The sequence below is a fragment of the Harmonia axyridis genome, chromosome 6 (genome assembly GCF_914767665.1).
Source record: "Harmonia axyridis chromosome 6, icHarAxyr1.1, whole genome shotgun sequence".
Classification (NCBI taxonomy): domain Eukaryota; kingdom Metazoa; phylum Arthropoda; class Insecta; order Coleoptera; family Coccinellidae; genus Harmonia; species Harmonia axyridis.
In genome coordinates, this window is record NC_059506.1 from 13,859,608 (window position 1) to 13,885,423 (window position 25,816).

The 25,816-nt window shown below is 34.0% G+C and overlaps 2 protein-coding genes across 2 annotated transcripts; both read right to left on the reverse strand.

Moving 5' to 3' along the window:
- Positions 1-14,633: 14,633 nt before the first annotated feature.
- LOC123682824 (histone H2A) lies at positions 14,634-15,121 on the reverse strand. Its single transcript, XM_045621630.1, has one exon. The coding sequence runs from the start codon at positions 15,098-15,100 to the stop codon at positions 14,726-14,728; it is 375 nt and encodes a 124-aa protein (XP_045477586.1). The 5' UTR covers positions 15,101-15,121; the 3' UTR covers positions 14,634-14,725.
- A 4,743-nt stretch (positions 15,122-19,864) lies between these two features.
- LOC123682117 (histone H2B-like) lies at positions 19,865-20,298 on the reverse strand. Its single transcript, XM_045620528.1, has one exon. It carries the CDS (start codon positions 20,282-20,284, stop codon positions 19,913-19,915), a length of 372 nt encoding a protein of 123 aa, XP_045476484.1. The 5' UTR covers positions 20,285-20,298; the 3' UTR covers positions 19,865-19,912.
- Positions 20,299-25,816: the final 5,518 nt, after the last annotated feature.

A 25,816-nucleotide genomic window follows, 5' to 3' on the forward strand; every position in this document is an offset into this window, starting at 1 on the left:
GGGAGAGTAAAATGATTGTTGGGCTTTGATAATTCCTCGAAAATGTCCTCGTATACATATATATATACTCGCGGTTTCGACCAATCAGCGTAGTACGTTCCATACTCTGAATGAGGTAGGGCTTAGTATACTAATTTCATACATTGAATGCCATTGATTGCCATCCATAGAGTTTGAATTATTATTTGTTTTTTGTTTGTTTTTTTATTTGCATACAGTCCCAATATATTTGATAATTGGTTCCGCAAACAGCTAGAAATTAACAGGAAGAAAAATACAATCGCACAGTTGACTATGCAGGTTTAGTCATTTCATTTGAATCTTTCACCTTAATGAAACATTCGTCTGTAATATATAAATCATCTAGTGCTGCGATCACTATTCTGTAAATGACATCTATCATCTGCGTATAGAGCTAGCATATTCCTTGACCTTTTGGGGGCGTTGCATATGCAGATGTTGTTGATTTTGGGCTTAGAACTGAACCTTGAGGCACTCCTGCTTCCATTTGTCTGGTGGGGATATTACGTCGTCTATTTTGACATAAAAACTCTTCAGAATCCGAAAAGCTCGAGCGTTCTATCAGATACGGATCAAAATAATGATTTTGACTTATTTATTCGGTGTGATGTCATTTTGATGATGACATCAGCATATTGGATTCCCTTCACTTCTAGGTACTGTTGTTGCCTAGTGATACCGGCAGCTAGATAGGTCAGGAGAGGAGTTTTTTTTCATCTTTCGTAGAAGTAGATTGTGTGATATTAACTACGTCCTTTGGGGAGACCTCTGATTGCTTACGGGCTCTAGAGTTTCCGTTAATTGAAGAACACGTAATGATTGTAACAGCATGATATATGTAATCTTTTAGCGTTAGTTACTCTGAGAAATACAGAGTTGAAAATTACTACACAGCAGAAAGGATGCCCCAAGAATAGGATCGAAAGAACAGCTAATAGACATCCTAATTAGGAAAAAATCTGGGTAAATCTTTTGACGACATACATATTTAAATTTTGAGAATATACAAGATCCGACCCCAATTAAAATAAACTTTCTGGAGTATGCGACTGGAGAACTATGATATCATCTAACATTCTAAGGCAAACATAACCACTAAGCAGATCCCCAATTAATGGGGGCCATTTCTATCGAGACTCCTCCACCCCTACTCAACTCTATCTATAAACAACTGAACGGCTACTGAAACGAAAAAAAAAGGTTTCAATATCAGAGGCAACAATCTACACAACAGTTGTAGAATCTATTTTAACTTATGGCTGTGAATGCTGGCAACTTCCAGAAAAAAAAAGACCATAGACAAATTAGAGATGGACATTTCGATAAGATCTTGTAGAGTTTCCAGATTGCAACATATCAGGAACGAAGAGATAAGAAGGGAAACTCGGCGGGATTTTACAACGGTAGAACGCATGGAAACTAAACAGTTACTGATATTATTTATATATATATATATATATATATATATATATATATATATATATATATATATATATATATATATATATATATATATATATATATATATATATATATATATATATATATATATATATATATATATATATATATATATATATATATATATATATATATATATATATATATATATATATATATATATATATACCTAAAGTAATTAATAAACAATGGTTTAAGGGGTGTTCCAACACCCCTTAAACCATTGTTTATATATATATATATATATATAATTCGTAAGAAAATTATTGATCGCAATATATCTAATGGATAAGAATGTTAGGATGTTTCGATCTAGGAAATTCAGTGATACACTTTTATATCATCCAAGCTTTCGGTAAGACTTCTTACCTTTCTCAAGGATCTGCAATATATATTAAATATAAACATTACAAATAGCAAGTTCACAAAACTAATATATGAGTGTTATCAATAATATTTGTTACTTGTTTAATCTTTATTACTGTGAGAGAGTAGTTGGGTTGAACTATTTTGTTTTTTGAATATTTTGAAATAAGATCAACAGGAAGGAATAAAACCACAATATATGTACGTTAGTTTTGTGAACTTGCTATTTGTAATGTTTATATTTAATATATATTGCAGATCCTTGAGAAAGGTAAGAAGTCTTACCGAAAGCTTGGATGATATAAAAGTGTATCACTGAATTTCCTAGATCGAAACATCCTAACATTCTTATCCATTATATATATATATATATATATATATATATATATATATATATATATATATATGTCGGAAGGATAACGAGGGCAATTGTTCATAAAACAAATCATAAGGATAAGGACAGTCCCTCTCAGAGAAATACCAACCGTAGACACGTGTTTCGGGCTTTCGGCCCTCATCAGTACGGTGAACAAGTGTTAGGATGTGCAACACTTGAAAGAAACAACAAACAAACAGAGTCAACAACACAACAACAGAACAACTGTTTGTTTGTTGTTTCTTTCAAGTGTTGCACATCCTAACACTTGTTCACCGTACTGAGAAATACCAACCGTAGACACGTGTTTCGGGCTTTCGGCCCTCATCAGTACGGTGAACAAGTGTTAGGATGTGCAACACTTGAAAGAAACAACAAACAAACAGAGTCAACAACACAACAACAGAACAACTGTTTGTTTGTTGTTTCTTTCAAGTGTTGCACATCCTAACACTTGTTCACCGTACTGATGAGGGCCGAAAGCCCGAAACACGTGTCTACGGTTGGTATTTCTCTGAGAGGGACTGTCCTTATCCTTATGATTTGTTTTATGAACAATTGCCGAATTGATTCGAATTTTGTAGAAATGAGTAAGAAGCATAGAAATAATCAGATTGCCGGAAGGACACTGCTCTTGTTATAGAAAGCTCAATTTTTATGAGCTCATCAACAGTTGAAACCATAGAAATATTGAGACTCTTAGGTAAAAAAAGGTTTTTGACCATTTTCTGTTGTTTATTTTAATACAAATCATTCAATGTTATAAATTTTTGAAATCAGGAAAAATTAAGCTTTCAAAACATGGCATAGAAATTTAGTGTTCCCTTTGAAAAAACATAACTTTGGGTCATAGCTTCGTAATTAAAAACCTTTTCGAAAACACGAGCACGCCACTGGATTCTACGTAAAAAAGTGTCTGTATAATGTTTAAATTTCGGAGCTCTAGCATCAGTATAAGCGGAGATGTAAAAGCTTTCGATATCGCCATTTTTCCAATTTTCGCTTATAACTCGAAAACAAAAGGTGGCCAAAAATGAATTCTAACCTTGTTAGTTTCTCAAAACAAGAGACCGAGAATATGGGATATCAGATTTTGTCTATCACCTCAGGTTTAGAAGTTGTAGTGCAAAAACATCGAAATTTGCCCACTCTGTTTGTGAGGAGAAAATCAAATTTTGTCCCAGATATACAACATAAATTAACTATTGAACTGCTCAAAATAGTCATCATTCATTTTTCATTGCAATTAAGTTTTGAAATCATTATACAAACGTGTTTTTTCAGATGTAAATCAGAAATATTTCTATGCAAAATAACGATTTTCTTCCTTCTGAAACATAAAAAACTAAATATTAATTATTCATCAAACTTCAAAAATCATCGAAAGTTTTACTTTCACATGGCATGTTAAAATCATTAATATTTTCCATACAAGAAACATTTGGGGAAGTTCTGGAATCATAGGGATGATGATAATTAATTTGATATTTCAGTAAAGGCCGAGGAACAGAATTTAACTTAAATCCAGTTGATTTTGAAGGAATATTATAATCGCAAGTAAGAGGGCTTTCAGATATATTAGTACATTGAAATACGATATGAGGAAAAACCCAGTCTAATTATGTTCTAAATTTAGTTTCTCATGGATTACCTGAAACCTAAAACAGAACTTGTAATAAGCGACAATAAAAACTACTTGATCTGTTCATTGCTACCATACATGCATTACAAACACAATTAATTGTTGGCTGTTCAATCAAATACCTATTTATTGGAAACCTCGAACGCTGATTGGCTTGTTATGAGAATAAAATTTTTACATCGTGATACGTATACCGTGTAATGCTGAGTGACTGTGACGTCACATCCGTTGCCAGTGTTAGCACTAGCGGTTTCACCCCCCTGCTCTAAAGGCTGTCGTGTAACTTCGCCAAACCCCTCATTTGTAAGAATAACCATTTTTACAGTCGCAGTTTTTGTTGCGCGTGTCACAGTATTGTTTCGCTATTTTGATCCACTCTGCTTATGTAATTGAAAGATTTGCGCGAGAATAAGTTATTATGATCCGATTTTCTAACGTTTCCATATCACATTCATTCTCAATTTCAGAAGTTCATCGCACCTGCGCCAACTCAGGAGATGGCAATAATCAAAGCAACCTGTTTTAATATGCACTGAAGGAATTCAGAAGTTACCTCACTAGGGAGACATTCTACAGGAGCATCGTTCAGAAATTTTTATTGCTCCTGAAGGAACACTTGACTTATTCGCTTTGTATCCAACATTCTGCCTTTTCAAGTATCTATGCTCGCTATTTAGCATAATGCACTGGACTTATTTCATCTTCACTCGCACACCAGTTTATAAAAGCTTCGTACGCTTTTCGGATAGCTACTCGAAGTTCTGGTGGCGTGGATTCAAATTCACAGTCGAACATTATCCGTTGAAATCGGCGATAATTTAATTAATGACTCAACTGTCGTCAGTATTATCAAAACTTGATTATTGGTGTGATAGATCGTTAAAACTGTTCAAGTATTCTAATGAAGAGTGTTTTTGGCCACAATGGAACGTATGTTCAAAGGGAAAATTAACAATCCGCTGAAGTTTACGGTTCTTAGTGACAAATTGTAGTTTAGTTATAAGTAGATTATAACGATATACTGTGATTGGTAGGTGTTACGATTAACCTATAATGTGGTAGGTAGTGGAGGTAGTTTGAGCCCCCCTCCCCAGGGACATGTTAGTAGCCTAACGTTTCTGAAGATCACATCGTTGGCGAAACGATTCGAGTGTGGTTCTACATAATTCATTAATCGTGAAACATTTTCATCATTCTCTACCTCGTTGAATTTTTCATATCGGGATGATATAAAATCATCCCGCGTGCTTTCAATTCCCGGATCCCAATTAACCGTAAAAAAATTTCCTTTTGTAGGTAAGATATCATTCACTTTACGCATTTTCAATTAGGTGTTCATGTTGTTAAGTTACGACTTTTATTCCTAGATTGTCGAACTTGTCGGATTGTCGGATTCTTCAGCAAGTAGAATTTTTGTAGCTTTTCGTCGATACATTTTCCTTACTACAACACGAACCCTAGCATTTTTCAAACCATGGGAGCGTTATTGATAGGTGTAGCATTCCTACCTGTTTGTGTGAGTTCGAGGTATAGCGAAAGATGGTAAGTTCGCGAGTGTACAAGTGAACAATTGGTGGCTTCATTCGGAAACTCCCGCATTATTCGTCGATTTTATATTCGCTCGAACGCATTATGTTAGAGCTTTTCTACACCGCCCTTGAAAACCGAAAGTTGGAGCTGAAATACAGGGTGTTTCCTAAACATGCGGCAAAAATTCAGGGGGTTGTTCCTTGGACTATTCTAAGAATATTTTGTCCTTTGATGATTTTTGAAAAACCTATTTGTTTCGAAGATATAGGGGAAACAAAATTTCAGATAATAACATTTTATTATGAAAAATTACATGAAAATTCAACTCAACCTACAAAAACTGTTGAAAATGACCACCTCTAGCCAGCATACAAGCATCCAATCTTCTCTTCATTGACTGCCGAACCCTTTCAAAAACACCAGGATCATTTCTTATTAAGTTACACCCAGCAATGATCCGATTTCGCAAGTCTTCCACATTTTCTACTGGAGTGGTATAAACTAATGATTTTAGATGGCCCCATAGGAAATAATCTAAGGGGTTTAAGTCCGGGGAACGAGCAGGCCATAAATGAGGTCCACCTCTTCCAATCCAAATTATTATTAATTATTGAACTATTATTAATTTTAAAAATATGAAAAATGTTGTTCGCCCTGTATCTTCGAAACAAAGAGGTTTTTCAAAAATCATCCAAGGACAAAACATGCTTAAAATAGTCCAAGGAACAACCCCCTGAATTTTTGCCGTATGTTTAGGAAACACCCTGTATATCCCGCACCAAGGGCCCTGTGGAGAGGCTATGTTTTCTTACCTGACGCCCATCAGGTAAGTTATAATGTTAACCACAATTTTAGACTTTAGTATCATTTTCATATGTTTCGCTGTCGCTTATACAGTCCACCATTTCTCCACTAATTTAATGAACAATCGGACTCGACTTACCTGTTGCAACCTCGTAGTATAGTTATTTTTTATTGAGTTTGATTTCATTATCTTTTACTTTTGTTTTATTTCATTTTCAAAAGATAAAAGCACCAATTAACATAGCCCCATTAGTTGACATAACTATTGAATAATACAAAATAAATAAATTGTAGCTCGAAAGTAACTCCGAAATCCATCGTTGCCACCGGTACGATAATTATCGAATTATACGATAATTTATTCGATTCGATAAATCGAAGTTTGAAGGTCTAGTTAACTAGAATAAGTCCTTCTCTACTGTTCATAGTGGGGGACTGTTTTACAAATTTGTTCATTTTTATTCGAAAATAGACCATTATTCAGAACAACCCATTTCGTAAATTTCTTACCTGATCTCCCACTGTATTATGTCTTTCGACCCGATTATCTCGTCGGTGGGTTGCGATCGACCCGGGTCTAATAGCTACCTAAGCCACTGTATATAATTATGTTTTTGAGATGGAAAACCTTGTTTTTAAAAAAAACTTTATTTACAAGAAAAAGACGAAAGGTACAATCAAAACTATCTGTCATGAACTGATCTATTATTGACTGGTTATTGACTGACTAAAAAACAATGCGTCTGAGAATTTATAACATTACTTATCTCTAATGCAAAATGTGGCGTGATCCTAAGCGTCACACAAAGAATAGCTAAAATAGCAAAATTACATTGTAAGAACAAAGGATGTATTATATTTACAATAGGCATTCATTCCACCAACATTATCCCGTGTTTGAGATTGATGAGTTAACAATATTCTATCATGAAATATAAAGTAATAAATAAAGATTCGAAAATAGGTCGTATGATCAGAATGGGGTCGTATTATGTAATTCCTCCCCTTCTTGGAAAAAGGTATCACCTTGCTGAGGTGTAGCTTTTAAAGATACATTTTTTCTGAAATATCTACAAGCAAAAGCAATAACAATAATAATTATAAGTATTGTCAAAATAAATGCAAATGTTATTCCAATAGGTTGAAGATTCCACTGCTCTAATTTTTCTAAAACGATGTCTGGAATATCTTCATTCTTGATAAGTTCTTCTTGAGAATCATTCTTGATAAAATGGGTCTGCTTGGGTAGAATAATATATTTTTCTTCATTTATGATGGTTAGAGGAAAAATTTCTTTTTGTGAATTACTTATAGTACATTTAGAATGCAACAGGGCCATTGGCGGAATAAAATAATGTTTAATTTGGTGAGGGCATTTCTCTATGACTTTTCTATTGTCTAGAGATAAAATATTTCCATCTTCTAATAATTTCAAATCTGAATAGGGAACTGATGTTGTTCTGGTACAATTTTCTTTATGGGTTTTCAAAACGTTGATGAGGCATCTTGGAGGTTTCTTCATGGATTCTTGATTACATAGGAAGTCCTTTTCAACTGGATGACATTCACTTGTCGACCATTGTAATATTTCTTCTTGAGATAGCAAATAGGAATCGGTGTAAGGAAGGGTTTCATTATTTTGTGATAGGAAGTAAAACTTATACAACTCGTATTCCTTTTCATAAATAGTTGGAATCGATATTAAGAACAATAACATCTTGTTTTTGAAAATAACTTTCGTATAACAAAGTTGATAATAATCCTTCAAATGATGAACAGGGATTATCGTAACATTTTTGATTAATTCAGAAAATTGATTGTGAGGCAGAATAGATTCGTGTAAAAGATGTAATCTAGCAAAACTGACTGCCGTTTGAATTTCATCAATAGTATTTTTAATATCTTTAATTTGAAATGTCATAAGATGCATTTGTTCGACTTCTTGGAGTGCAGGTACAATTTGTAATAATTTCAAATTTTCAGTTATTTTTTGAAATTTATCGTTATATTTGTTCTTTAAGTCATTAACTACAGTAGCAATATTCTTTTGATTCCTCATGAGTATTTTCTCATTTTTCTTTATGCCATCAAAATAATTCTTAAATAATTCCTCATCATCTGAATCTAAAGTTCCGAATAATATCTTTGATATTTTTCCACCGAGATTAATAAGTCCTCTTTTTGTTTTTATATTTTCATTTAATAATTCTTCAAGGGCCTTGATATTCAATTCATTGGAATGTCTTAAATATTTAAAATTCGCTGTTTGTGCAAAACCTAGTGGTTCTTTTCTAATATTCTCAATTTCTTTCTGATATTCGCTAATTACTTTTTCAATTTTACTTAAATCAATATGATATATTAATTGCAAATTTCTATTTGTAATAAATGCTCTTCCAAGTTGTATAGGTAAAATATTATTTTCAATAGGAATAATTTCTAAGGTAAATGATTCTATGATAATCTCAAGTAGTGTGAGTGTCACGATGAAATAATTCATTTTCAATCTGAAATAAAAATTAAAATTTACTTTTTCCGTTGTTTCAGAATTTTTTTATGATAAATATGTTTATTCTTATAATCTTGTATACGATGTGAATCAATTTCTTTCGCATCTATCTTTTTGAATGCGGGATCAAGTTTTCTTGTAATTGGAGCTTTGATATAGGTCGGGTTTTTATTGAGAGGGTGATCTTCTTTCGCACGTCTCTTATAATTCGTTTTTTCTAATCGATTTAATTGTTTATCTCGTTGTCTTTCTATTTGTTTCGTGATGTCATTCAAATTTTCAATATAATTTTCTATATAATTTTGAACTTGTTCGTTATGCGTACGTTCAATAGGTAATGAGTAATTTAAGTCTGCCTTAATAATTTGCATGGGGGTCATTTCTAAACTTGAGTGATTTGAATTATTATAGCTTAATAAAGCTTGAGCTAATTTATTTTGAAAAGTACTGTTTTTACCTTCAATAGTTCGTAATTGTTCTATAAGCGTTGAATGAAATCGTTCCACTAAAGCATTCGAATTTGGGTTGTAATTTGTAATGTAATGAATTTCGATTTTATGCACTTTACATAGATCTTGTACAACATTATTTTTAAATTCAATTCCGTTGTCACATGTTATTCTATTAGGTATGCCATAATGGCTGAAATAAATTATTAATTTATCTACAATTTCTAATCCGTTCTTTTGAAGTAAGGGATAACATTGTCCCAATCTAGAAAATGAATCTATTATACTTAAACAGTATGTTTGACCAAATCGTATTGTATCACAATAAAGATGAGAAAAGGGTTTAGAACCAACAGGATTAGGTTTATATTGTAATTGAATTGGAGTTCTTTCATATTTGCTTTTCTGGCAATATTCACAGGAATTTATATAATTTTGAACATCTTTATTCATATTCGGCCAATAAAATTTCCGTTTCAAACTAATAAGATTTTCTCTTAATCCTCGATGTATCGTTTTGGTTTCATGATACTGAGTGATTCTAAGTTGTCTTTCATCTATGTCTTCAACGTCTTCTAACAAGATTCTTGAAATTTTTAAATCAAAACTCTTATAATCAAATTTCTCTTGCAAAATTCGTATAAGTGGTTTTTCCAATTCTGGTGACTTGAAAAATAATGTATAGGAACTTTTTGGTCTAATATATTCTTTAATAAATTTATATAAATCGCTTCCGATTGAATTTATGGAAACAATAAATCTGAGTTTTTCTCCGAATAGTTTAATTTTTGTAACATTATAATTAGATGCAGTCTTGAATATTATTTGTAAATTAGATGAGTTAATACTTCTTTCTGTATAAGGTATTTCGAAAATTGGATTCTCAATATTGCTATGAATAGTTATATTGTCATGAATAATAACATTTTGAGTTTCGAAGTCAATTATATCATCTTCAATTTCATTAGTAAATTCATCATTATCATTATTTTCGTATTCACTCGCATTTAATAATTCTAAGCATTTATCAAGTTCTTCGTCAGTAACTTGATTAATCACTGAAACTAAATCATCTTCAATACCATTTAAATCTTCAATACCATTAAAATCTTCAATACAATTTAAATCTTTAATTTCATTCAAATCATCTATTTGGGAATTCAATGTTTCAATTTGATTCATTTCATTATCAGATTCTAAAATAATTCTACTCAATGGGTAAGCACATTCTTTATTAGTTGAGAAAAATCGGGAATTGCATACTTGCTTTCTTCTGAATATAGGATCAAGGTTGCGAATAATCGGTGCTTTGATAACAGTTGGGTTTGTATTACAATAGGAGTAATTGAAAGGTTCGTGACCTACGTAACTTGATTGAAATTGTATGGGAGGTCGTTTAAATTTGCTTTTTCGACAAATATCATGGGGAATTTTATGGGAATTCATATCATTCGAATATTCTTTATTTATTTTTGTCCTTAAGTATTTTCGTTTTGGATCACTGGAAATATCCGTATAATTATGATCATTTACATCTTCTATCGATTTATGAATCAAAACATCATCTTTTTGTTCAATAGTATTTAATAATTCAGAGGGTTTATCTGATTTTTCTTCCGTGACTTTATTATTTTCAATTTCATTGGTTTCGCTTTTATTGTAATCATTAGTTATATCGCATTTGGAAAATACGTATTCAATGTTATTCATTTCTATAGATTTCGACAATTGACTATTTATTTCCGGTTTGGGATTATTACTGTCAATAGTTTTTTCATTTAATTTTCTAAAATCACTTGCAATATGCAGTTTCTGTTTTTGTGATAAATCTTTCTTTTTAGTTTCTAGATGATTCAGGTCTACTGGTAATTTAATAGGATTTTGATTTGTATTATCTAGCGTATGCTTTATGTCAATTCGTTTTCTAAAGTAGGGTCTCGAAAATTTTGTTTGGAAGTCGAAGGTTTCGAATGAAAATCTCTATTATGATTTTTATTATAAAATCTATCAAAGGATTCATTATTAGGATTTGATCCTATTTGAGTTAATTCTTCAAAAGTAAAATGTGGTTCATTAGAAACGCGTTCATTAAAAAATTTCTTTTGGGGATTCGTTGGGAATTGCGTCGAATAATTTGGACGTTTTTGGGGGTAAACTCTTGTTTGTACTGACATTTTTTCTGGTGGTGTATTAATTCTTTGATTAGGATTTGGTTTGAAAACATTAGTATTAGTATTAGTATGTCCAAAAACTTGTTTGTTTGAGGGATAGTATCTATTCACAGGTCTTTGATTAAACTGAATAGGTTGTGAGGGGAAATTTGAATTTGAATTCGAATTATAATTATTATTCGATCTAAAATGATAATTATTAGGAATATTATTTGATCTATAATTATTTGTTCTCGTGTTGGGATTATTTCTGAAATTATTTTTTTCAGGGCGTGTTTGAAATTTTTGTCTTCTGCTTTTATCAAGTAAATCATATTGAGCTAAATTCGATATATAATCTTTAACTGCATTTACTGTTCCGTCAAAATTCAAAGCATTATTTGTTATTAAATAAGTCCTCAATTCTATTGGGGCATTTGATATAAGAACTGTTTTACAAATCTTTAAAATATTAGTTTTATATAATTGTTTTTCTGGATCTGGCATGGGATCCGCGTCAATTCTATAATTTATTCTTATCTTTAAGGAAATTATCTTATCAATAAAATCTATTATATCTTCATTATGTGATTTATTCAAAAATTGTAATTTGTGTATCAATACATCTAAATTGATTTGATCGCCAAATTTAATCTGTAAGAATCTCTTTAGAGAATTCCAATCATCAGGAATATCGGAAGTTGCTACCTCAGCTAACGCTCTTCCTACTAATTTACTTTTAACAACTGATAAACAATAACTTTTTACTATATTTTGTTCATTTGTGAACATCCTTAAATATTCTTCTGTACTTTTTATAAAAGAATGTAATTCATTCTCCACTCCTGAAAATCTTGGCAAAAGCATCCCGAACTTTTCCGGTAATGTTAAGTTTATATTTTCTAATGCCATTTTTACTGTTTGCGCTTTACGGCCTTTAAAATGTTTTATTGAAGTAATCTTGAATTAAAATTGGTAATCGGTTTTTTAATTGAGTAACCTAGAAAAACTCTTATGTCGGTTTTTTAAAGAAACCTAGGAAAAACTGTTCTACAAGTTTTACACTCAAAACTTTGGGAAAAGGTTGACTATATTTGGGCCAGAATAGGTAAACTGGGAGTCAATTAGAAAGGATTGCTAACCTTTTTTTTGTTTCGTATTCCTTGTAGTGAAGTCGTCTTGGGCGCTACTCCAAAGATCAGGGCTTCTTGGCTTCCTTCTCAGGGTTGCTTCTCACCTTAACAGTTGAAACTGATAGTCGAAAGAAAGTTTTTGTTTTGTCACTTCTACGACCGGCACAATATTTCAGATAATACGTCGCGTTTTTCTCGTCGCGCTATTATTTCCGAAATATTTAAAGAGATCCCATCCTCGTCGCCAATTATGTTTTTGAGATGGAAAACCTTGTTTTTAAAAAAAACTTTATTTACAAGAAAAAGACGAAAGGTACAATCAAAACTATCTGTCATGAACTGATCTATTATTGACTGGTTATTGACTGACTAAAAAACAATGCGTCTGAGAATTTATAACATTACTTATCTCTAATGCAAAATGTGGCGTGATCCTAAGCGTCACACAAAGAATAGCTAAAATAGCAAAATTACATTGTAAGAACAAAGGATGTATTATAGTTACAATAGGCATTCATTCCACCCACATTATCCCGTGTTTGAGATTGATGAGTTAACAATATTCTATCATGAAATATAAAGTAATAAATGAAGATTCGAAAATAGGTCGTATGATCAGAATGGGGTCGTATTATGTAATTATATAGGGTAAATGCACTGGTTAGCCGACCGTCAGTGTCTCTCGACTCGACCATTCCGTGATTTGAGATAAAATAATAATAAAATATATCTTGTAGTGTAAAATATTTCCGCCGTACGTGTTTTCTCGACCATTGCTACCCTTTCAAGATAGTTTGCATAGTAGGGGTATAGGTCAAAGTTTTCGCGCTGAAATAGTATATTGTGCAACAAGTGGGGAAAGTCCAACTTTTCTCGCGAGTTCACACGAGCGAGAAAAGGACTTTCTCCACATGTTGCACACTGTACTTTTCCTACAACTGCACAAATTTCAATAATTCAAGTAATGGACTTGATTCAAATCAAAATGGCCTTCGTTGATAGTATGTGCGAATTTATTGCGTTTCCATAGAAACGACTCAAAAGCCCAATTACATTGGTCTACCAAGCGAGGTGTGGGCAAAGTGCTGTGAGAAATAATATTTCCCACAGTATGAGCAATACATAGTTTTGAAATTGAGTAAGCTATGAAGAATACGCTACTTTTCATAGCAGTTGTGGGAAAATGTATATTATTCGGCAGTCGCGAACTGGTATTGGAAAATTTTTACCTTTTATTTCTCGACCAAAGTGGTCGACAACCAATATGTAATTTCAATAATTGTTTATTTCAACCGATATATTTCTGTTGGATCATGTTCGTTTTTTTTTTTTAATATTAGTTTGCGACCACTGAATTAACGTTGAAACATACTTATTCTACCTTTCATTTATTCTCGGTCGAGAACCAATTTGAATGTATAGTATATACAAAGCCACTTGAACTAGTCCATAAAAACGCTCGGCCAGATGTCTCTTTGAAATGGAAACCGCGATCCGCTAAATACCGGGGGTTTATTCGAAAGTATTGTTAGGCAATAAATTCACTGGCCCCAAAGGAATTTCTGGAAACTTGGACAACCCTTGAACATATAATTGAAATATTCTGGCTTCCTCCAAGTGACTTTGGATATACTATACTTAATTCTCGACCACTTGTGGTCGGTGTTTTATATACTCATTAGTTTCTGAAAAGATCTTAAGAACAAAATAACCAAATAATATTATTTAATATGAGTTCCTATTTTGAAATACTTATAGAAAATGAAAACTTTTGCAGAATAATTTTTTTACGTTCCCAGTGTTTCTTACTCAATTACCTCATCTGAAATCCATCTGATTGATATAAATATAAAATTTTTAAGTGAAGACGAGAAGCGAGCGGCCACTATTATTAGTGGTCGAAAACAAACAAAAAAATGGTCGAGAACTCTGCGGCATGGTCGTGACCCGAATGTTATTCAGATTTTCCGTTTTCACATTTCGAAGGTTGAATGCGAAGAGAACGTTTAAAATTATATGACAAATTATTTAAAACTAGCCAAAGAATCGATGAACATCAACACCTTTAAAATTTGATTAGTTTATGTGTGAAAAAGTCGTACCCGAAATCGATGTTTTTGTTAATTTGGTCGAAAATCAGAGCATTTACCCTACTTACGAATGTCAGTAGGACCGTGAAATTGTCGCAATTTTATTATACCCAAAGTGATCAGATGATAAAAAAATCTTTTCAATGAGGAAATATTGTGGCCCTGAAAAGGGCCGTTTCACATACAGATTGTATTTATGATTTCTTTTCTGTCTTCTTTGGCAAGAGGACGGCTTGGATATTCGGTAAAACACCACCTTGAGCGATAGTTACTCCCGATAGCAATTTGTTCAACTCTTCGTCGTTTCTGATTGCCAGCTGAAGATGTCTGGGAATAATTCTGGTTTTCTTGTTGTCACGTGCTGCGTTACCGGCCAATTCCAAAACTTCGGCGGCTAGATATTCCATAACAGCGGCTAGATAGACGGGTGCTCCAGCTCCAACTCGTTCAGCATAATTTCCTTTGCGTAATAAACGATGAATACGACCAACTGGAAATTGTAATCCAGCTCGGTTGGAACGAGACTTTGCCTTACCCTTAACTTTTCCACCTTTACCGCGACCAGACATTATAATATAATACGCGAATATGGCAGAGTAAAATGATTGTTGGGCTTTGATAATTCCTCGAAAATGTCCTCGTATACATATATATATACTCGCGGTTTCGACCAATCAGCGTAGTACGTTCCATACTCTGAATGAGGTAGGGCTTAGTATACTAATTTCATACATTGAATGCCATTGATTGCCATCCATAGAGTTTGAATTATTATTTGTTTTTTGTTTGTTTTTTTATTTGCATACAGTCCCAATATATTTGATAATTGGTTCCGCAAACAGCTAGAAATTAACAGGAAGAAAAATACAATCGCACAGTTGACTATGCAGGTTAAGTCATTTCATTTGAATCTTTCACCTTAATGAAACATTCGTCTGTAATATATAAATCATCTAGTGCTGCGATCACTATTCTGTAAATGACATCTATCATCTGCGTATAGAGCTAGCATATTCCTTGACCTTTTTGGGGCGTTGCATATGCATATGTTGTTGATTTTGGGCTTAGAACTGAACCTTGAGGCACTCCTGCTTCCATTTGTCTGGTGGGGATATTACGTCGTCTATTTTGACATAAAAACTCTTCAGAATCCGAAAAGCTCGAGCGTTCTATCAGATACGGATCAAAATAATGATTTTGACTTATTTATTCGGTGTGATGTCATTTTGATGATGACATCAGCATATTGGATTCCCTTCACTTCTAGGTACTGTTGTTGCCTAGTGATACCGGCAGCTAGATAGGTCAGGAGAGGAGTTTTTTTTCATCTTTCGTAGAAGTAGATTGTGTGATATTAACTACGTCCTTTGGGGAGACCTCTGATTGCTTACGGGCTCTAGAGTTTCCGTTAATTGAAGAACACGTAATGATTGTAACAGCATGATATATGTAATCTTTTAGCGTTAGTTACTCTGAGAAATACAGAGTTGAAAATTACTACACAGCAGAAAGGATGTCCCAAGAATAGGATCGAAAGAACAGCTAATAGACATCCTAATTAGGAAAAAATCTGGGTAAATCTTTTTACGACATACATATTTAAATTTTGAGAATATACAAGATCCGACCCCAATTAAAATAAACTTTCTGGAGTATGCGACTGGAGAACTATGATATCATCTAACATTCTAAGGCAAACATAACCACTAAGCAGATCCCCAATTAATGGGGGCCATTTCTATCGAGACTCCTCCACCCCTACTCAACTCTATCTATAAACAACTGAACGGCTACTGAAACGAAAAAAAAAGGTTTCAATATCAGAGGCAACAATCTACACAACAGTTGTAGAATCTATTTTAACTTATGGCTGTGAATGCTGGCAACTTCCAGAAAAAAAAAGACCATAGACAAATTAGAGATGGACATTTCGATAAGATCTTGTAGAGTTTCCAGATTGCAACATATCAGGAACGAAGAGATAAGAAGGGAAACTGGGCGGGATTTTACAACGGTAGAACGCATGGAAACTAAACAGTTACTGATATTATTTATATATATATATATATATATATATATATATATATATATATATATATATATATATATATATATATATATATATATATATATATATATATATATATATATATATATAAATCGAGGTGTATGTTTGGTTGTCTCGTCTTGAATCATGATTTTCTTTGTTGGTTGAAATATACTATATATATATATATATATATATATATATATATAATGCAGTACTGAAAATATATATATATATATATATATATATATATACAGGGTGAGTCTTTGACTTGTACATATATTTTAACCCAAGATTCCTGAGGTCAAAAGAAACACTTTTTTCCTTTACCATTTTTTCCGATTCGGCCCGGTTAAAAAGATACAGGCTGTTGAAAATCGTTAAAAAAATGTGATTATCGGCTATATCTCGGAAATGGTTGTATCGAAGGAAATGATTTTTGAAATATAGCTTTTTTTTGATGTGATACATCTTCTCCGAACACCAGATTCCATACACATTCTTCTGTTTCTATGTTATGAACATAACATACCATCAAAATACCAGAAATTCGAAGAAACCAACTCTTAATAGTAATTTGAACGTTCATTGAAGAATATTTGGCTAATTTGAAAAATAAAAGTATTCTTCATATTTTCTCGTACAAAGCGCCGTTTTCGAATAACTTGATCTTAAAAAAAAAAAAATTATCTGTGAAATTCAAAAAATTGGGTACTTTGGCTGAATGCAACTCTGTTCTATTGTGGAAAAAAAACCACAGAAATGAATATTTACTATGAAGTCATGTCTCAGATTTAAGAATTGAAGTACTAGCCAACTTAGTTTGAAAATGAAGTTATTTGAATAAGCTCACCTCAACTCCTCGATTTGATTAAAAATCACTGAGCTTTGGCACAGCTCTGATAATAAGAAGATACTTCACTAAAATCAACATTCTTTTTGAAAAGTCCAGATTATTCATAAAACCCATGTTTAAAAAAGTTTTCACAAAATAGTCCCATTATAATGACAACAATCAATATCCCACTAAAGACTGCTGCTATCGAACAATACTGTATTCTTCTTCGGCTCATTCTAACTCACATCGAAACATACCACACACATCGAAACATACCACTAGGTACATACTAGACAAATTTTCATGTGATTGAGATTGAATACTTTTATTCTTTTGCTATTCCATAAATTCATCCTAAGAGCTTATGATTGACATACTTCCAAGAGGGCCATAATTGTTTTAATGTGAAAACAAATCAGGTGAGTTGAAAGAAACCAAATATTCTATTGTGGATAATTATATTGAATACTTCTCATTTATTTTCAATGCCAAAATCAAGATGAATTAAGTAGTAAAGTTGGCTATAATGTAGGTACACATTAACAACAAATTTGATTACAAGTGGAGTCTAACATTTTCCATTGATTACAGAGCCAGAATATTTTACATATTTCCATATTTTCATACTGATGGTTTCAAAAATATTGATGCATTTCAATATTTTTATGAGATAGTTGGAACAAATCAAATGCTTCATTTCATAACAAATATCTTATAACAATAACAGTGTAAACTGTAAATGAAAATTTTAGGTTAGAACATAGATTATTCGAACCGAACTGCTGTGTTTATATTTGGCATCACTCGAAATTTGAAATTCAAACTTAAAACCACAGATTACTATAGTCTGTGTTAGATCTTTCATAGATGAATATTATTTATTTGAGATTTTAAGGTTAATTCTTGCACGAAAAATAAACAACGATATCATATAAATGAAATATAATGAATGAATGGATATGAGTATCAGAGCTAATATGGCTGGTAGCGAGCTCAATTCGTTATAATTATCGAAAATGAAATAGAAATCAAGAGAAGAATATTTAATCTTTAGCGTCAACGAAATTGGAATAACTCATTTATTTGATTATAAACACTACTTTGTTCAACAAATGGAATGTTAAACGTGAGTTTATGATGGTTTTTCTAATTTAGTAGCTTATTTCCAAAGTTCAAGAGGTATATCTTATGCTTGAGAAAACTTCAGTGTTCCGGTTTTCAGGGGTGAATTAGCTCATTTTGAAAATTTAAAATGGCTATATCTTTTTAACAGGGCCGAATCGGAAAAAATGGTAAATGAAAAAAGTGTTTCTTTTGACCTCAAGAACCTTCGGTTAAAATATATGTACAAGTCAAAGACTCACCCTGTATATATATATATATATATATATATATATATATATATATATATATAGATATATGTCGGAAGGATAACGAGGGTAATTGTTCATAAAACAAATCATAAGGATAAGGACAGTCCCTCTCAGAGAACTGTCCTTATCCTTATGATTTGTTTTATGAACAATTACCCTCGTTATCCTTCCGACATGTTATTATTCCTGGATTCGGATGTCACGCAGTTAGTTATAGCTTTTCGCGTGGTGATGTCGGTTGTTGCCCGAAAACACATTGGGTCTTCCTGCTGAAACCACAAATGGATTGCTGGCTTCTGTTGTTGACTCTGTTTGTTTGTTGTTTCTTTCAAGTGTTGCACATCCTAACACTTGTTCACCGTACTGATGAGGGCCGAAAGCCCGAAACACGTGTCTACGGTTAGTATTTCTCTGAGAGGGACTGTCCTTATCCTTATATAGATATATATATATATATTGATATATATATAGATATATATATATATATATATATATATATATATATATATATATATATATTTTTTTAACAATCACTGTTTGCAACAGGTTTATATATATATATATATATATATATATATATATATATATATATATATATATATATGTATATATATATATATATATATATATCTACTCACACCACGAATGGGCTGGTTGAGATGCATCTAACTGGGAACACAGCCAAACTTGGACTTCACGAAGATCTAATAGAGAAGGCGCAAAAGGAGATGATCTTGTGGACCACGAGAATTGTGAAAAGTTTCCTCAGAAGCAATTGAGTGTTGCCTTGTTCTGAGAGGAACCGGCAACCTCTAAGCCTTACCCTGCAACGGTATAAATATATATTTATATATATATATATATATAGTAACAATTGAAAAGCAGGTAAATAACATTGAACCGAATATATATACATATATATATATATGATATTGGTGTGCAAAATTATCAGACATGGTATAGGAAGTTGACGAACATATTCGAATTATATTAGTATGGATTATTTCAAATTGATAAATCTACATGTCGTTAACGGTGAAATTAGAGATCAGACTATAATTATAAGTTTTAAAAATTTGTGGTTCTGAAAAGAACCGTTTGATATGCAACAACAATTCCTGCTTTATTTGGAACTGGTGTATTTTGTTACTGCTTTAGTTCCTTCGCTGACGGCGTGTTTTGCCAACTCACCGGGCAAGAGAAGGCGCACTGCTGTTTGAATTTCCCTGCTGGTTATTGTCGAACGTTTGTTGTAGTGAGCAAGTCTACTCGCCTCGGCGGCGATGCGTTCGAAAATATCATTAACGAAACTGTTCATGATGCTCATAGCCTTGCTTGAAATACCCGTATCCGGATGGACTTGTTTCAATACTTTATAAATGTAGATAGCGTAACTTTCCTTCCTCTTGCGTTTCTTCTTCTTGTCGCTTTTAGAAATGTTTTTTTGGGCCTTGCCAGCTTTCTTGGCAGCTTTTCCGCTAGTTTTAGGAGGCATCTTCAATCGATCAATCTGACGAAAAGTGAAAACTAAAAAATTACCACCATAGATCTTTCTTAATTCTCAAGTTAGTTTTATTGAAATACTTTTACTTTTTTGTCTTCAATCTGTTATTCTCTTTGATGTGAGAAATGAAGAGTGCGGGCTACATTTTGTCCCCACTAGAGTAGCGCCAACCTAGGACGCTTTATTTTTGACTTCTCGTGTGGATCATAGTTTAGTACTTCAACAAGCCTCGGGTTCTTGTGGCTTGTCAACTTCTCCAGCATCTTTATGTTTCTCAGTCGCACCTGTTCGCTTAGTTCCATGAGTTTGAGATCTTTTCTGATGGCTTTCATTCTCATGAACCAGGGAGCTTTGGTGATTTGTCTCAATATTTTATTTTGTTCTGTCTCCAGTAACCTCATATGTGACTTGGCAGTTTGACCCCATACTATGGAAGCGTAGAGGAAGATCGGTAATATAATTGCTTTGTAAAGTCTTAGTTTATTTTGAAGATTTAATTTGCTGGTCCTTGCTATAAATGGATATAGTTCAATTTTTCTTCTCTGAATTTTAGTCTTAATTGAATCTATATGCGGTTTCCAGGTCATTTTTTTGTCGAAAATTATACCTAAGTATTTGATTTCATTCCTCCAGGGTATCTTGGTTTCTTCTATTACCAACTCTTCAGAAGGTAGGGTGTTCTTCTTAGAAAAAACAATAGCCTGAGTTTTATTGGGATTGATTTTAATCTTCCATTGTTTCATCCAGTCTAGTATGGAGTCAGCTGCTGTTTGAAGATACCTGCTGGCCAAGTTGAGGTTTCTGGAGTGCGTCAGTATTGCCGTGTCGTCGGCGTAAGTGAACACTTTAGTGTCGAGTCCTGAATTTTTGGGGATGTCTGCTGTATATATGTTGTACAGGTTTGGGGAGAGAACACCACCTTGAGCTACTCCCCCAGACATTTTTGTTTTAGTTGATTTGGCATCTCCAACTTTCACCTGAAAGCTTCTGTTTTTCAAATAGCTTGCTGTTATTCTTATCAATGGAATACTGATATTGAATTCGTTCATTTTGAACAGGAGTCCTTCATGCCATACTTTGTCGAATGCTTTGGATACATCGAAAAATATGGCTGTGCTGACGTGATTCCAGTTTGAGAAATTTATGATATTTTCTGTAAGCCTTAATGCTTGTTGTTCGGTTGAATGTTCTTCTCTAAACCCGAACTGCTCTGGAGGGATAATTTCTTTGTCTTCGAGTTCTTCTTTAAGTCTTCTTAAAATAATTTTTTCTGCAAGTTTGGCAGTTGAATTAAGAAGACTTATAGGTCGATGATTTTGGGGGAATATCGGGTTTTCGCCTGATTTTGGAATGAGAATCACGACTGCGTTCTTCCACGTTCTAGGGAAGTAGTTAAATTTCAGTATTCCATTGAAAATATTTGTCAGGTAACAAATATAACTCTCCGGGATGTTCTTCAAGTGGGAGTTGGAGATGCCGTCTTCTCCTGGGGCACTTTTACCTTTGAGGGTCCTGATTTCTTCAATCACTTCCTCATTGGTTGATGGTGTCAAATCAACAGCGTCTTCATTACTGTTGTTCTCCAGGATGATCTTAATTTTCTGATCAACTCGTTCTTCGAAGACTATGTCGTCATCGGGACCATAATTGGGGCTGAATTGTAACTCCAGTCTTTCGGCAAAAAGGTTAGCTTTTGCTTCATCTGAGTATACTAATCCAGACGGTCCATGTAGGGGAGACGTTCCTTTTTTGCTTTTCTTCTTAAGTGTCCTGTTCCACTTCCACAACGATTTGTAGTTGTGCCCTGCTTCCTCACAGTCTTCATTTATCTCCTCCAGCAGTGATTGCCATTTATCATTTCTGTGTTTAGCTATTCCTTTTTTCACTAGATTGGTCAATCTGTTCGCTTCCGACTTGTCTGCTGGGTTCATGGTGGTGTGTGCTTTTCTAAGAGCCCTGTTTTTTCTTTTTATGAGGGCTTTTAGTTCAGCAGGTAGTTGATGGGGGTTCCGGTCATTTCTGACTTTTCTTTTGGATGCGTTTGCGGCTTCCCAGATTTCCTTAGTGATCCTTTCTACTTCCCTGTCTATTTCCTGACTTGAATTCAGAGGAGGAGGCGTTCTTGCGGTTTTTTGAAGAATTTCTCTGAATATATACCAGTTTGTGATGGAATGACTGTTATTTACAATGTTCTCTTGCCAATCATCGAGGTTCAAAATGATGGGATTGTGGTCGGAGCTGAGGGCTGATTCTGATTCGACACTTATCATCTCTCTGATGTTGGCAATGGCAAATATGTCCAGAACGTCCGGTCTACCAGAGCCGTAATGTGTGGGATTTAGGGGGCCGATAACTTGGTAATTATGTTTATCAGTGTTCTTCTCTAGTATCCGTCCTCTCGAATTGTTAAGTCTGGAGTTCCAGGCTGTGTTCTTGGCATTGAGATCTCCACCCAAGATTATTTTCTTTTTGAGGGCGAAAATTTTGTCTAGATCTGTGGCTAGTAATTCTTTACAGGGAGAATTATAGGCCGCTATGACTACAATTACCGAGTTATCGGCCATTTTGATTTCGACTGTTGTGTTTTCTAAATTGTCAGTTTCGAAATTCTCACTCCTCTTGTGCTCAATGGAGGATTTTATTATGATGGCGGTTCCGCCTCCTCTTCCTGTAAGTCTGTCACTTCTGTATGTTTTATAATTCAGGAGGAAAAGTTGGTCAGCTGGTTTCAGAAACGTTTCGTTGAGAAGGATGACGTCAAAATCTTTCTCAATTACGTATTCTTGTAATTCCGTTATTTTGTTTATGATGGAATTGGCGTTCCAAGATAGGATCCTCAGGGATGTTGGCTGTCTCCTCTTAACGTCCATTAGCGTTTTCATTTACAGCTGTGGTCAGTTGAGCTAGGATTTTTGTTATGCTATTCAGCTGGTCCACTAGTTGCGAGATGTTGACTAATTCTGTTTTTGTTCCTTTTACCGCTTGGGTATAGGAAACGTTCTCTCTTTTTTTATTTCTGTCCTGAGAGAAATGTTTTTGCTCCTGATTGGGTTTCTTGTTCATGTTGGGGGTTTTGTTGGCTGGGAATTCTCTGCAGCCGCGGTAATTTGATGGATGTGCCTCCTTACAGTTGGCACATACTGCTGGGGTGGATTTTGGTTTCTTACATTCGTAAGACCAGTGATCTTCTCCGCACTTGACGCATTTCGGGGTCATTCTGCAGGTTGCTTGTGTGTGTCCGAAGTTTTGACACCTGAAGCATTGCCTGTATACTTGTTTTGTTTTTTGAGTTTCTACCTTTATTTTGAAGAACCCTAAGAATTCTAAGTTGTAGATATTCTTATTTTTATCTGTTTTTGGCATTTTCACGAGCATCATCGGAAAGTTGTGTTTGATGCCATCAACTTTTCTGTATAACTGACAGACTTGGTTTACTTCAAAACCCAAGCTCGTCAGATTTTCTTTAACTGACTCTGTGGATTCATGTGATGGGATTCCACGGATTACTACTCTCAACTCCTTGTCTTCGGTCCTTGTATATGTGTAGTAATCTTGGTCATATTCGTCTAAACCTTTTGTGAGGTTCCTATGGTCATCTTCCGTTGCTGGGTGAATGTGGAGGGCGTCAGTTTTTTCCTGGGCGTATTTGATCTTGATATTCCTCTGGTTGGCTAGTTTGATTATAGCTGGGAAAGAATTCTTATTCATGATCTTAATTGGTGGTATTCTTATAGTTTTTTCTATTGGCTTATTTTGTGGGCTGTTCTCGGCTTTCTTTTTAAGAGGGGGAAATTCTATCTTGGTCTTGGGTGGAGGAATAGAATGCATGTTTTCGATTGTACCTCTGAATGACGAACCTTTGGGGGCGTGGTTGTTTTGGGTGTTCCTCTGGGTGGGGGTTGCTGATGTGCTGCCATCTTTACCGGTTTCGCTGTTGGGGGCGTGGTCAATTTGAGAGTCTTCATCGTCTGAGACCATGGAGACGTCATCAAGTTTTTCGTTGACTTCAAGGTCTGAAAGGATTTCAAACCTGTTTTTTGTCTGAATTGGGGAATTCTCAATAGATTTTGGGAGTGTTTTCTGCCTTTTCGATTTCCTTGACCTCCTTTCGGGAGTTTCACCCGTTGGGATACCTAATTTTTCGCCTAATCTGATAAATAATGTTCTCAAAATTTTTTCGTCGGAAGCAAAGTAGTCCAAAATTGTCTCTACTTGATCTGCTGTCGGCTTGACCGGGGAACTACTCGTCGTCGCATCCATGACTGTCTCACTCGCGTTAGAGACGGTGGAATAGATCAGGGTTCTGATCGAACCCGCTCCTAAGAGCGTTTTTCAATGGGCCTGTTTGCTTTACAACAATCACACTTGAACAACACAGTACACTGAAATTACAACATACACAATCACAAAAACTAACTCACCAGTGGGCTGGGAAATCACTACTCACTGCTGACACGTCTTACTCTGTCGACTAATCTCACTCGACCTCTGCTGACTCACTAAAAAATTACCTTCTCAGTGTAAACTTTTTATTTGAGATCGTACCACCTAAATTGACTCCACCTATTTAAGTTCGGGTATATACCCGAACCTACAAACTTCAAAAGAAAATAGAAGTTGGTCCCGGGTCATCTCCGACAAAACCATTTAGGAACCATAGCACTGCCTTTCACAACACTGCTGACGCATCACCTGAATAATCAACTGATGGACATTTCATCAAACCCCAAGAATTAAAGCTTAGCACAGAGTTCGATGGACTCTAGCAATGGCGAGTGTCTGCAAAAACTACCGCCATCTCATCGTCTATGGTATTCCAAACATGTCGCAAGCTAGATTGTTGTACATTAACCCTTACTGGTGATGGGATGTTATTTACAACTTGTATGCTCATTATCCTCTTCAAAATGTTATGAAACAGTCGGTGGAATGCTGATTAGAGAAGAGCGATATTTCACGAACTGTGATTTAATCACTGAGATCAGAATGTCACAGGTAGTCACGGTTCCGAAAAACGAATACAGAGCGTGACGGGATCACAGTTTGAACATTTCACAGATCTTTTCAGGGCATATCAGCGTCCGTTGCAATCGTAAATTATGAAGGCAGCCTGATGTTTTTATTGCTTCGGAACCTTTTTCGACTAACATAATTGCATATTTTTATGACAATCCCAGCATCGTAGGCAACTTCGCATGCTGTAGGAAGTATTTTTGTAGAACTAGTTAAACAATAAATACTTGCTGCAAACTAATAACTACTGCATTACTGCATAATTGGTGGTGGCAATAAAATTCTAATTTTATGCTTATCTTTGATAAACAATCCCAAAGAAATTCTTTCTATATTGAAGTTGTCGACCGAAGCAATAAATGGTACTCTGTATTATAAAAAATAAACGAAAACACGTCAGCGACATAATAATAATAGGCGAAAGAATAATAACAGGCGAAAGACCAGCAATCTTTGGGCTTTCTTCACAAAAGTTGATGTAAATTATGCTACTTGTAATTTATGCAAGTT

Coding starts and splice junctions, on each gene's coding strand:
- LOC123682117 (XM_045620528.1), bottom strand. CDS start 20,284: ATGCCTCCTAAAACTAGCGGAAAAGCTGCCAAGAAAGCTGGCAAGGCC.
- LOC123682824 (XM_045621630.1), bottom strand. CDS start 15,100: ATGTCTGGTCGCGGTAAAGGTGGAAAAGTTAAGGGTAAGGCAAAGTCT.